Below are 14,590 nucleotides of genomic sequence, written 5' to 3'. Positions count from 1 at the left end.
ATTGATTCTCTCTTTGTGCTTTTTGGATTTCATAAACGGGGCTGGCCTGCTCACAAGCAAACTTTGGCCTGATGGATTAGAATGGTGATTGCACATGCTTATAAGCGGGCTGGTCTATCAGCTTCTGCTCACATTACGGCCCATTCTACTCGGTCTGTTGGACCTTCTTGGGCGGCCCGCCGTGGTGCGACCCTTGAACAATTGCGCAAGGCGGCTACGTGGTCCTCAGTGAACACGTTCATTAGGTTCTATGCCTTCGATACTGCCGCTTCCCAGGATGCTTCCTTTGGACGCCGGGTTCTTGTGCCCGCCACAGTGCGTCCCCTCCCATAAGGAACTGCTTTAGGACATCCCCTATGTCTTTCCTTGTGGAGCCCAGTGTACCCCACAGCAGAAATAGAGTTTTATGGTAAGAAGTTACCTTTGTTAAAACTCTTTCTGCGAGGTACACTGGGCTCCACAAGGCGCCCACCCTGACGCACTTAGCTTCTTTGGGTTGGTATGGCATTAGCCACCGACACTTCTCTTGTCGTGAGAGTGTGGTGTATGTGGCTACTAACCGTTGTCGTCTCTTTTCCTGCTACTGCATTAGGCTGGTTAACTAAAAACTGAGCTCCTGTGCTGGGAGGCGGGGTTATAGAGGAGGCAGCGATGTGCATTCTGGGAACAGTCAAAGCTTTGAGCCTGTTGGTGCCTCGGATCAAGATCCTACTCTACACCCCTATGTAGATCCTACTCTACACCCCTATGTGTACCTCGCAGAAAGAGTTTTAACAAAGGTAAGTTCTTACCATAAAACTCGTTATTTAAACACATAGTTTCTGCTCTGACCTGCCAAATAGCTGGCGACTGTAAAAATCAAACGCCTTCCCCCTATGCAGGTAATTTTATCTTGAGTATGGTATGTTCTTACAATGGAATACATGACCGCTATAATTCGCAATTCCTCTAAATCATTTGATAAGGTTTGGTCTCCCTGGTTGGCATCTCAACACTTCCTCACCATTTGTTACCTGATATAATAAATACAATGTATAATCCCGTCGATCTCAGATGTCCCCCCCTCCCCCCCCCCCCCTCCCTTCTTGACATCCTTTTCTCTCTTTCTATATGTTCTTTTCTCTTTCCTTTTCTATTTTCTCTATTATCAACTCTCTTTGGCGGTTGGCCACACCGTCGCTGCGAGAATTCCCTCTTGCTCTAATACCTCATAAACTGGATCATCTGTTTCTTGCTGCTCGTTGCAATTCTTTATGTACTCACTATTGGCAAGGTTTCCTTGCAAGTTTTGTAAGCTGTTTTATATGTGATCCTCTCGATTAAAAATGTGTTAAAATAAATCCAGATACATTTTATATGGGGCTGCTGCATCCCCAACTCTCTACACGAGGAGTCAATAGTTCTAGGCAATGGTAAAAGTAAGGAGAGCACACTTGTAAGTAAGGAGTAAAAATGTTTTTACTAAAAATAACTGTTCACGTACATAGAAGGTAAAAACAATGAACTCAGCCCAAGCCAGTCACTCAGCCAAGGACGCTGTTCAGAAACTCCGGTAATCACAGCACCAGTCAGCAGTATCAAGCGTCTATTCCAAAGGTCAACTCCGGCTCTGGAAACTCCGAGTGACGTCACAGCATCCACGTCATAGGCCACGCCCAATGTGTTTCATCATCTAGGACTTCGTCAGTGGGTCAGTGTACACACTGGAGAGTAATACCCCTTTCACACTGCCAATGCCGGATCCCACCCAGGAATTGGAAATGGGTCCTCTGGCTTTGGACCCTACAGGTGGCTTCCAATATGCCGAGTGGGTTGCCATAGCGGCGGGGGGCGAAGGCTGTGCTGGAAGATGAGCTTATCTCTGGGCCGCCTCTCCCTATCTACTGAAAGGGTCCCGGGTCGCATCGACCCGAGAACCCGTTCACGCTGCCACTGACCCGGTGTTCAACCCGGGAATAACACTGCTTTATTCCCGGGTTGAATTACCAGGTCAGGCGACCTGGGATTTCGACCATGGCATTTTCACACTGCACACCGACGGGTCGATACCGGTTATTTGTGCAGTGTGAAAGGGGTATAACCAAGTAATTAATTAAGGCGGTATATAGGGAGCTCCCTAGACATATTAGACTTTCTGAAGAAACCGAGTGCCCCTGCCCAGGGGAACACATTAAGGCCTTTTAATCTGATCTGTGCACCACTATACACTTTGTATGAACTTGGATCCGGATAATGACTGAGCTGTATCCTCATACTGGACTAGTACCTTTCTTCATTATACCTGAGCACAAGCCTTTTCTCATGGAAACCTAGTGGATTACACCATCCATCAATGTGCACTGTACTGCTACAAAGGAACTGTTGAGACATCGGGTTCAGTATGATTTGCCGATAGAGGGATGCCGGCTGTCAGTATACCGATAGCGGCATCCCGTCCATCATAATCCCGACAGACCCCATTAGTCCTAACCCTCACCTTTTCCCTACCCTTACCCTCACTTCTGGGTGCCTAACCCTAACACTCCCTGCCTGATGCCTAACCCTAACCTCCCCTTCTAAGTGCCCAAACCCTCACCCTCCTTCCCCTGTCCCTAACCTTCCCTTCCCTGCTCCCTAACCCCCCTTCTCCTGCCTAAACCTAATCTCCACCAACCCCCCCCCCGAGGCAGGATGTGAGGACGATCAGGAAGCTGGCTATCGGTAATGTGATGCCGGCATCCCAAGCTGCGTTGGTATGTAGACGCCAACATTGCGTCCTCCCTCAGGATCCCGGCGTCGGTATATTGACCACCAGGATCCCATCTGTCGGGAAGCTAACTGCTTCCCGGGACATCTATCCACACAATCTGGGTAATTCCATGAACTATTCAGTGATCCAGCTTTGGAGATACAGTCTTAGAGCTAAGTCCGGGATCCATACTGCATATAGAAACATAGAAACATAGAATTTGTCGGCAGATAAGAACCACTTGGCCCATCTAGTCTGCCCCTTTTTTTTTTTTTTTTTTTATATTTTTTTTTTTTGGTCACTAACCTTATTTGATCCTTATTTCTTTGTAAGGATATCCTTATGTCTATCCCATGCATGTTTAAATTGCTCTACTGTCTTAGCCTCTACCACCTCTGATGGGAGGCTATTCCACTTGTCCACTACCCTTTCTGTGAAATAATTTTTCCGCAAATTTCCCCTGAACCTCCCCCCCTCCAGTCTCAGTGCATGTCCTCGTGTCCTATTGCTTCTCTTCATTTGGAGAATGTTTCCCTCCTGGATTTTGTTAAAACCCTTCATATATTTGAAAGTTTCTATCATGTCCCCCCTTTCTCTTCTCTGCTCCAAACTATACATATTGAGATTTCTTAGTCTTTCTGGGTATGTTTTGTGATGTAGGCCATGCACCATTTTAGTTGCCCTCCTTTGTACAGTTTCTAATGTATTAATATCCTTTTGAAGATATGGCCTCCAGAACTGAATACAGTATTCTAGATGAGGCCGTACCAGTGTGTCGATGATCATTATTTTATTCATTACTTCATTTATTTTTACAATTATTTCTCTTACTATGTTTTAATAAATATGATTAATGGTGTATCCGTCCAACTATTATAATATATAATACAGCGCCGATTCCTTGTTTTCTTTGCACGCTGTGATATTGGGGCTGACAACTCTACCAGCTGCTAACTGACAGCGCGTTGTGTTTTTCTATATCTCTTACCATTCTCGGGTGGTTGGGGTCCGCCTGCTCAGATTCTGGGAGGTCTGGGGGCAATCCATCATAGGCCTCTGCGTGAGCATCATTGTGTCCAGAGGATACCTCGTACATCCTGGACTTGGCAGGACCCATGCTCAGGAGGGGTGTGGTATGGAGGGTCAACCACACTTAGGTCGACACTGTCTAGGTCGACAGGGTTTCTAGCTCGACCTGTTCTATGTTGACAGGTCAAAAGGTCAACATGAGGTTTTTTTAAAAAATTGGTGTTGTTTTCTCCGTACAGTGACCGGGAACCCCAATTAGTGCACCTTGTCCCCTCACATGCCTCGCTTCGCTCAACATGCTTCAGGCAAGGTGCCTCGCTCCCCTACCGGTGCACTCGGCACAGGTTTCTATTCCAAATCGTAGTTCATGTGGATCCTTAAGTATGAAAAAGTTAAAAAAAAAAGATTTTTTTTTTCTAAAACTCGTGTCGACCTGGAAACCCTGTCGACCTAGTTACTGTCGACCAATAGTGGTCGAACTAGACATTGTCGACCTAGAGACCGGATACCGCCCAGGAGACTTTTTCCCACTCCTCTTCCTCACTATCCATCCAGATGGATGGCCCTTATGGCTGTGGTACATTCTGTCTTAGATTCCGGAGTTATTGTTCCAGTTCCTTTAGGCCAGCAAGGACTCAGGTTTTACTCCCACGTCTTCCTGATAAGCAATGCAATTCTGAATTTGAAGCATCAAAATCTCCATCTCTTTCTTGCAAAGTTCAGGTAAATTGCGGTCATCAGCGCAGTGGATGGCGGGGAGTACTTAGCGTCAGTAGATATAAAGGATACGTATCTTCATATTCCCATCTGGACAGGCTACCATCAACTTCTCCGCTCTGCAGTGGGAGACTTACAGTTTTAGTTCCGGGCCCTATGCGGGGTTTTCACAAAAGGAAAGGTCCATATGGTTTCCTTATTGAGGCGCAGAAGAATCACCATAATCCCTTATTTGTACCACCTTCTGATAAAGGCCCCTTCAGTGGTCTTGCTGCTACAGCATCTGCGGGTGGTAGTGGACATCTTGGAGACTTACTCCCAAGTCATACCTCATTCCTTCACAGAGGATGGTTTCCTGGGTCTCTTGTTCAACACTCAGTGTCAGGGGCTGTTACAGAATATCATTTTCTAGATCTACTCCATTACTTGTCTAATGTGGATCTCCGAGTCTTACTTACAGTATGTCAGCCCCCGCCTGATTGCAGTATAGTCATACACAGCAGACACACATTATATACGCTGCTTTATATTCTGTGTAACGTTCTCTACTATGTGATCCCATTATGCCCCCCGCTCCCACTATATAAAGTGACATTATGCAATAACTATGAGCTTCTATGTAACTGTCTGATCTCCATAACTAAACAGATGAGACTCACAGTAAACATTTCCTCGGTCTATCTCTTAGATCCTAATGAGAACCGGACATCATACATTGGGATTATTTGTGGTGTTGTTGCTGTTCTTCTAGTGCTGGTCATTGCTGTTACTGGGATCATTCTATACAAGAGACGCTCAGGTGAGTGTGACATCACAGGGTGACACAAGACACTGGGACTGTATTTATCATAGAAGTAATCTAGATACATACTTACATTTGTACAATGTTGGGGGCATATACACTTCACCTCTCAGTACCCCTGAGTACTGGGGCACACATATCTACAGCTGTACAGGGACATGAACAGACCTGCCATGGCCCTTGGGGTGCTACCACTACCCCAGGGGAATACGGTCCTACCGCTGCCCCAGCGGCGCATGGATCTACAGCTTTGACTTTTAGAACTACTTTTCTCTTACGTCCTAGAGGATGCTGGGGACTCCGTAAGGACCATGGGGTATAGACGGGTTCCGCAGGAGACATGGGCACTACAAAGAACTTTAGAATGGTTGTGCACTGGCTCCTCCCTCTATGCCCCTCCTCCAGAACTTAGTTAGATCCTGTGCCCAGAGGAGACTGGGTGCATTACAGGGGAGCTCTCCTGAGTTTCTCTGAAAAAAATAATTTTGTTAGGTTTTTTATTTTCAGGGAGCCCTGCTGGCAACAGGCTCCCTGCATTGTGGGACTGAGGAGAGAGGAGCAGACCTACTTAAGTGATAGGCTCTGCTTCTTAGGCTACTGGACACCATTAGCTCCAGAGGGTCAGAACGCAGGTCTCACCCTAGCCGTTCGTCCCGGAGCCGTGCCGCCGTCCTCCACGTGATTTTGAGCGGACCGAAGCCCGCCGCTGAGGGGGCGGAGCTTGGTACCACAGCACTAAGCAGCGCCATTTTCTCCAAAGCACACTGCAGAGACGCTGGCTCCCCGGACTCTCCCCTGCTGAACACAGTGACAGAGGGCAAAAGGGGGGGGGGGCACTTGTAATTGGCGCAGTGAGTGTATATTGACTTACATATATATATATATAAAAGCGCTGTTTATCTGGGAATTGATTTCCAGGGTCATTTGGCACTGGGTGTGTGCTGGCATACTCTCTCTCTGTCTCTCCAAAGGGCCTTATTGGGGGAACTGTCTCCAGATAGAAATTTCCCTGAGTGTGTGGGGGTGTCGGTACTTGTGTGTCGGCATGTCTGAAGCGGAAGGCTCTTCTAGGGAGAAGGTGGAGCAAATGAGTGTGGTGTCTCCGTTGGCAACGCCGACACCTGATTGGTTGGATATGTGGAATGTTTTAAATGCAAATGTGGCTTTATTACACAAGAGGTTGGACAAAGCAGAGTCCAGTGATAAAGCAGGGAGTCAATCCATGGCTTTCACTATGTCACAGGGCCCTTCTGGGTCTCAGAAACGCCCACTGTCTCAAGTAGCAGACACTGACACCGACACGGATTCTGACTCCAGTGTCGACTACGATGATGCGAGGTTGCACCCAAGGGTGGCCAAAAGTATTCATTATATGATTATTGCAATAAAAGATGTTTTGCATATCACAGAGGACCCCTCTGTCCATGACACGAGGGTACACATGTTTAAAGAAAAGAAACCTGAGGTGACTTTCCCCCCTTCTCATGAGCTAAATGAGTTGTTTGAAAAAGCTTGGGAAACTCCAGACAACAAACTGCAGATTCCCAAGAGAATTCTTATGGCGTATCTTTTCCCAGCTAAGGACAGGGTACGGTGGGAATCCTCGCGCAGGGTAGACAAGGCGTTAACGCGCTTATCCAAAAAGGTGGCGCTGCCGTCTCCAGATACTGCAGCCCTCAAGGATCCTGCTGATCGCAGGCAGGAGACTACCTTTAAGTCGATTTATGCACATACAGGTGCCTTGAACAGACCGGCAATAGCGTCGGCTTGGGTTTGTAGCGCGGTAGCAGCTTGGACAGATACCTTGTCAGCTGATATTGATACCCTGGATAAGGATACCATTTTATTGACCTTGGGTCACATTAAAGACGCAGTCCTATATATGAGAGAGCCAACGCCATGGCGATTTCTGCTAGGCGAGCCCTGTGGACCCGCCAATGGACGGGTGATGCCGACTTAAAGAGGCATATGGAGGTTTTGCCTTACAAAGGTGATGACTTATTTGGGGAAGGTCTCACGGACCTGGTTTCCACGGCTACTGCAGGTAAATCTACTTTTTTACCTTATGTTTCCTCACAGCAAAAGAAATCGCCACAATATCAGATGCAGTCCTTTCAGTCGCATAAGTCCAGAAGAGGTCGGGGATCTTCCTTTCTCGCCAGAGGTAAGGGCAGAGGGAAAAAACTGCCGGCTACGGCTAGTTCCCAGGAGCAGAAGTCCTCCCCGGCTTCTACTAAATCCACTGCATGACGCTGGGGCTCCACTGAGGGAGTCCGCCCCGGTGGGGGCACATCTTCGACTTTTCAGCCACGTCTGGGTTCAATCAGAGGTGGATCCCTGGGCAATGAAAATTGTATCCCAGGGTTACAAGCTGGAATTCGAAGATGTGCCTCCTCGCCGGTTTTTCAAATCGGCCCTACCTTCTTCTTCCCCAGAAAGGGAGGTAGTTTTAGCTGCAATTAAAAAACTGTGTCATCAACAAGTGGTGATCAAGGTTCCCCTACTTCAACAGGGGAAGGGGTACTATTCAACCCTGTTTGTGGTCCGGAAACCGGATGGCTCGGTCAGACCCATTCTGAATTTAAAATCTCTAAACCTGTACTTGAAAAGGTTCAAATTCAAGATGGAATCGCTCAGGGCGGTCATCGCCAGCCTGGGGGGATTTTTATGATGTCACTAGACATAAAGGATGCATACTTTCATGTACCCATATATCCACCTCATCAGGCGTACCTGAGATTCGCTGTACAGGACTGTCATTACCAGTTTCAGACGTTGCCGTTTGGCCTTTCCACCGCCCCGGGGATTTTCACCAAGGTAATGGCGGAAATGATGGTGCTCCTGCGCAAGCAGGGAGTCACAATTATCCCATACTTGGACGATCTCCTGATAAAAGGGAGATCGAGAGAACAGTTGCCGCAAAGCGTGTCGCTCTCCCTGAGAGTGCTGCAGTAACACGGCTAGGTTCTCAATCTACCAAAGTCACAGTTGGTTCCAACGACCCGGTTGACTTTCTTGGGCATGATTCTGGACACGGAACAAAAGAGGGTTTTTCTCCCGATGTAAAAAGCCCAGGAACTCCAGAACTTGGTCAGAGACCTGTTGAAACCAAAAAGGGTGTCGGTCCATCAATGCACTCGAGTTCTGGGAAAAATGGTGGTGTCTTACGAGGCCATTCCCTTCGGCAGGTTTCATGCGAGGACTTTTCAGTGGGACCTTCTGGACAAGTGGTCCGGGTCCCATGTACACATTCATCAGAAGATCAGCCTGTCCCCCAGGGCCAGGGTGTCTCTCCTGTGGTGGCTGCAGAGTGCTCACCTTCTAGAGGGTCGCAGGTTCGGCATTCAAGACTGGGTTCTGGTGACCACGGACGCGAACCTCCGAGGATGGGGAGCAGTCACACAAGGAAGAAACTTCCAGGGACTGTGGTCAAGCCAGGAGGCTTGTCTACACATAAACTTCCTGGAATTGAGGGCCATATACAACGGCCTGCATCAGGCGGAGACTTTTCTTCGTGACCTACCGGTTCTGATTCAGTCAGACAACGTCACAGCCGTGGCTCATGTAAACCGCCATGGCGGAACAAGAAGCAGAGTGGCGATGGTGGAAGCCACCAAGATTCTTCGCTGGGCGGAAAATCATGTAAGTCCTTTGACTGCGGTCTTCATTCTGGGAGTGGACAACTGGGAAGCAGACTTCCTCAGCAGACACGATCTCCATCCAGGGGATTGGGGACTTCATTGAGAAGTCTTTGCAGAGATAACAAGTCAGTGGGGCCTTCCTCAAATAGACATGATGGTGTCACGCCTCAACAAGAAGCTTCGGAGGTATTGTGCTAGGTCAAGGGACCCTCAGGCAGTAGCAGTGGACACCCTGGTGACACCGTGGGTGTTTCAGTCGGTCTATGTGTTCCCTCCTCTTCCACTCATCTCAAAAATATTGAGAATCATAAGACGAAAAAGAGTGCAGACAATTCTCATTGTTCCAGATTGGCCTCGAAGGGCCTGGTATCCAGATCTTCAGGAAATGCTCACAGAAGATCCGTGGCCTCTTCCTCTCAGAGAGGACCTGTTGCAACAGGGGCCCTGTCTGTTTCAAGACTTACCGCGGCTGCGTTTGACAGCATGGTGGTTGAACGCCGGATCCTAGCTGGGAAGGGCATTCCAGAAGAAGTCATCCCTACTCTGATAACAGCTAGAAAGGAGGTGACGGTGAAGCATTATCACCGTATCCGGAGGAAGTATGTCTCTTGGTGTGAAACCAAGAATGCTCCTGAGGAAGCTTTCCATCTGGGCCGTTTTCTCCACTTCCTACAGACTGGAGTAAATATGAGCCTAAAATTAGGAAAACCAGGAAAAGTGTCAGTGCATCAATGCACAAGAGTCCTGGGAAAAATGGTGGCTTCTTACGAAGCGATTCTATTCGGCAGATTCCACGCAAGAACCTTTCAGTGGGATCTGCTGGACAAATGATCCGGATCGCATCTTCAGATGCATCAGCGGATAACCCTGTCTCCAAGGACGAGGGTGTCTCTTCTGTGGTGGTGGCAGAGTGCTCATCTTTTAGAGGGCCGCAGATTCGGCATTCAGGACTGGGTCCTGGTGACCACGGATGCCAGCCTGAGAGGCTGGGGAGCAGTCACACAGGGAAGAAACTTCCAGGGCGTGTGGTCAAGCCTGGAGAAGTCACTTCACATAAATATACTGGAGCTAAGAGCAATTTACAATGCTCTAAGCCTGGCAAGACCTCTGCTTCAGGGTCAGCCGGTGTTGATCCAGTCGGACAACATCACGGCAGTCGCCCACATAAACAGGCAGGGCGGCACAAGAAGCAGGAGGGCAATGGCAGAAGCTGCAAGGATTCTTCGCTGGGCGGAAAATCATGTGATAGCACTGTCAGCTGTATTCATTCCGGGAGTGGACAACTGGGAAGCAGACTTCCTCAGCAGACACGACCTCCACCCGGGAGAGTGGGGACTTCATCCAGAAGTCTTCCACATGATTGTGAACCGTTGGGAAAAACCAAAGGTGGGCATGATGGCGTCCCGCCTAAACAAAAAACTAGACAGGTATTGCGCCAGGTCAAGAGACCCTCAGGCAATAGCTGTGGACGCTCTGGTAACACCTTGGGTGTTCCAGTCAGTGTATGTGTTCCCTCCTCTGCCTCTCTTACCCAAGGTACTGAGGATTATAAGGCGGAGAGGAGTAAGAACTATACTGGTGGCTCCGGATTGGCCAAGAAGAACTTGGTACCCGGAACTTCAAGAGATGCTCACGGAGGATCCGTGGCCTCTACCTCTAAGAAGGGACCTGCTTCAGCAAGGACCCTGTCTGTTCCAAGACTTACCGCGGCTGCGTTTGACGGCATGGCGGTTGAACGCCGGATCCTGAAGGAAAAAGGCATTCCAGATGAAGTCATCCCTACCCTGATCAAAGCCAGGAAGGAAGTAACCGCACAACATTATCACCGTATTTGGCGAAAATATGTTGCGTGGTGCGAGGCCAGGAAGGCCCCGACAGAGGAATTTCAACTAGGTCTTTTCCTGCATTTCCTGCAAACAGGACTGTCCATGGGCCTAAAATTAGGGTCCATTAAAGTTCAAATTTCGGCCTTGTCGATTTTCTTCCAGAAAGAATTGGCTTCAGTTCCTGAAGTCCAGACTTTTGTCAAGGGGGTACTGCATATACAGCCTCCCTTTGTGCCTCCAGTGGCACCCTGGGATCTCAATGTGGTTTTGGGATTCCTAAAATCACATTGGTTCGAACCACTTGCCACAGTGGATTTAAAATATCTCACATGGAAAGTGGTAATGCTGTTGGCACTGGCTTCAGCCAGGCGCGTTTCAGAATTGGCGGCTTTATCCTATAAAAGCCCTTACCTGATATTTCATTCGGATAGGGCGGAATTGAGGACTCGTCCTAAATTTCTTCCTAAGGTGGTTTCAGCGTTTCACCTAAACCAACCTATTGTGGTGCCTGCGGCTACGGGGGACTTGGAGGACTCCAAGTTGCTGGATGTAGTCAGGGCCCTGAAAATATATGTTTCCAGGACGGCTGGAGTCAGGAAATCTGACTCGCTGTTTGTCTTATATGCACCCAACAAGCTGGGTGCTCCTGCTTCTAAGCAGACTATTGCTCGTTGGATTTGTAGTACAATTCAGCTTGCACATTCTGTGGCAGGCTTGCCACAGCCAAAATCTGTAAATGCCCACTCCACAAGGAAGGTGGGTTTATCTTGGGCGGCTGCCCGAGGGGTCTCGGCTCTACAACTTTGCCGAGCAGCTACTTGGTCAGGGGCAAACACGTTTGCAAAATTCTACAAATTTGATACCCTGGCTGAGGAGGACCTGGAGTTCTCTCATTCGGTGCTGCAGAGTCATCCGCACTCTCCCGCCCGTTTGGGAGCTTTGGTATAATCCCCATGGTCCTTACGGAGTCCCAGCATCCACTTAGGACGTCAGAGAAAATAAGAATTTACTTACCGATAATTCTATTTCTCGTAGTCCGTAGTGGATGCTGGGCGCCCATCCCAAGTGCGGATTGTCTGCAATACTTGTACATAGTTATTGTTAACTTAAGGGTTATTGTTGAGCCATCTGTTGAGAGGCTCAGTTGTTTTCATACTGTTAAACTGGGTATAGTATCACGAGTTATACGGTGTGATTGGTGTGGCTGGTATGAGTCTTACCCGGGATTCAAAATCCTTCCTTATTGTGTACGCTCGTCCGGGCACAGTATCCTAACTGAGGCTTGGAGGAGGGTCATAGGGGGAGGAGCCAGTGCACACCACCTAGTGTCAAAGCTTTTACTTTGTGCCCTGTCTCCTGCGGAGCCGCTATTCCCCATGGTCCTTACGGAGTCCCCAGCATCCACTACGGACTACGAGAAATAGAATTATCGGTAAGTAAATTCTTATTTTTTTTAGCAAGGTTGTGTAGGCAGTTGGGGGTGGCTTCAGGGATCTGGATATAGAAGTAAGCATGTGAGGGCAATTTCTGGGTCAGTCAGCTGGTAATACAGCTCTAATTGTCGCTGCTCATTCATCTCTGTGATGTGATTGTAACATGTTTTGCTTTTCCTGTACTTACCCCAGTCTCTTGTATTCATTTTAGGGAAGAGTCCTGGTAACACTTATGTACCTACCCCCAGTAAGTAACATTGCTATTATCTGCTCTCCCCATCTATATGTTATGTGTGATACGTGCTGATATACAGGAACATGTGAGGGGTGTGTGTGTATATACTGGGGAATAATGGGAACATAAGGCGGCTACTTGCTACATGCGTACAGTATTAGAGCTACAGACATTTCCCACTGATGTCAGTAATGTACAGTAACCACAGATGTCCCTGTGTGGTGATTGCGGCTGATGTCAGTAATGTATAGTAACCACAGATGTCCCTGTGTGGTGATGCCGGCTGATGTCAGTAATGTATAGTAACCACAGATGTCCCTGTGTGGTGATGGCGGCTGATGTCAGTAATGTACAGTAACCACAGATGTCCCTGTGTGGTGATGGCGGCTGATGTCAGTAATGTACAGTAACCACAGATGTCCCTGTGTGGTGATGGCGGCTAATGTCAGTAATGTACAGTAACCACAGATGTCCCTGTGTGGTGATGGCGGCTGATGTCAGTAATGTACAGTAACCACAGATGTCCCTGTGTGGTGATGGCAGCTGATGTGAGTAATGTACAGTAACCACAGATGTCCCTGTGTGTGATGGCGGCTGATGTCAGTAATGTATAGTAACCACAGATGTCACTGTGTGGTGATGGTGGCTGATGTAAGTAATGTACAGTAACCACAGATGTCCCTGTGTGGTGATGGCGGCTGATGTCAGTAATGTACAGTAACCACAGATGTCCCTGTGTGTGATGGCGGCTGATGTCAGTAATGTACAGTAACCACAGATGTCCCTGTGTGGTGATGGCGGCTGATGTCAGTAATGTATAGTAACCACAGATGTCCCTGTGTGGTGATGGCGGCTAATGTCAGTAATGTATAGTAATCACAGATGTCCCTGTGTGATGATGGCGGCTGATGTCAGTAATGTACAGTAACCACAGATGTCCCTGTGTGGTGATGCCGGCTGATGTCAGTAATGTATAGTAACCACAGATGTCCCTGTGTGGTGATGGCGGCTGATGTCAGTAATGTACAGTAACCACAGATGTCCCTGTGTGGTGATGGCGGCTGATGTCAGTAATGTACAGTAACCACAGATGTCCCTGTGTGATGATGGCGGCTGATGTCAGTAATGTACAGTAACCACAGATGTTCCTGTGTGGTGATGGCGGCTGATGTCAGTAATGTATAGTAACCGCAGATGTCCCTGTGTGGTGATGGCGGCTGATGTCAGTAATGTATAGTAACCGCAGATGTCCCTGTGTGGTGATGGCGGCTGATGTCAGTAATGTACAGTAACCACAGATGTCCCTGTGTGTGATGGCGGCTGATGTCAGTAATGTATAGTAACCACAGATGTCCCTGTGTGGTGATGACGGCTGATGTCAGTAATGTATAATAACCGCAGATGTCCCCGTGTGGTGATGACGGCTGATGTCAGTAATGTACAGTAACCACAGATGTTCCTGTGTGGTGATGGCGGCTGATGTCAGTAATGTACAGTAACCACAGATGTCCCTGTGTGGTGATGACGGCTGATGTCAGTAATGTACAGTAACCACAGATGTACCTGTGTGGTGATGGCGACTGATGTCAGTAATGTACAGTAACCACAGATGTCCCTGTGTGGTGATGACGGCTGATGTCAGTAATGTACAGTAACCACAGATGTCCCTGTGTGGAGATGGCGGCTGATGTCAGTAATGTACAGTAACCACAGATGTCCCTGTGTGGTGATGGCGGCTGATGTCAGTAATGTATAGTAACCGCAGATGTCCCTGTGTGGTGATGGCGGCTGATGTCAGTAATGTATAGTAACCGCAGATGTACCTGTGTGGTGATGGCGGCTGATGTCAGTAATGTACAGTAACCACAGATGTCCCTGTGTGGTGATGGCGGCTGATGTCAGTAATGTACAGTAACCGCAGATGTCCCTGTGTGGTGATGGCGGCTGATGTCAGTAATGTATAGTAACCGCAGATGTCCCTGTGTGGTGATGGCGGCTGATGTCAGTAATGTACAGTAACCGCAGATGTCCCTGTGTTGTAATGGCGGCTGATGTCAGTAATGTATAGTAACCACAGAAGTACCTGTGTGGTGATGGCGGCTGATGTCAGTAATGTACAGTAACCACAGATGTCCCTGTGTGGTGATGGCGGCTGATGTCAGTAATGTACAGTAACCAC

The 14,590-nt window shown here is 48.3% G+C and overlaps 1 protein-coding gene across 1 annotated transcript in view; it reads left to right on the top strand.

Moving 5' to 3' along the window:
- The window catches only part of LOC134949561 (H-2 class I histocompatibility antigen, Q9 alpha chain-like), a 240,076-nt gene that overhangs the window by 210,695 nt on the left and 14,791 nt on the right, over positions 1–14,590 (top strand). The window contains exons 5-6 of the mRNA XM_063938219.1: positions 5,163–5,273; positions 12,388–12,423. Coding sequence (XP_063794289.1) covers positions 5,163–5,273; positions 12,388–12,423 — 147 coding nt within the window. The remainder of the gene's footprint in view (positions 1–5,162; positions 5,274–12,387; positions 12,424–14,590) is intronic.

This window comes from Pseudophryne corroboree, chromosome 8 (genome assembly GCF_028390025.1).
Source record: "Pseudophryne corroboree isolate aPseCor3 chromosome 8, aPseCor3.hap2, whole genome shotgun sequence".
In the NCBI taxonomy this organism is placed as follows: domain Eukaryota; kingdom Metazoa; phylum Chordata; class Amphibia; order Anura; family Myobatrachidae; genus Pseudophryne; species Pseudophryne corroboree.
Note: the sequence above shows the minus strand (reverse complement) of the source record. Positions and strands in the feature narration are given on the sequence as shown.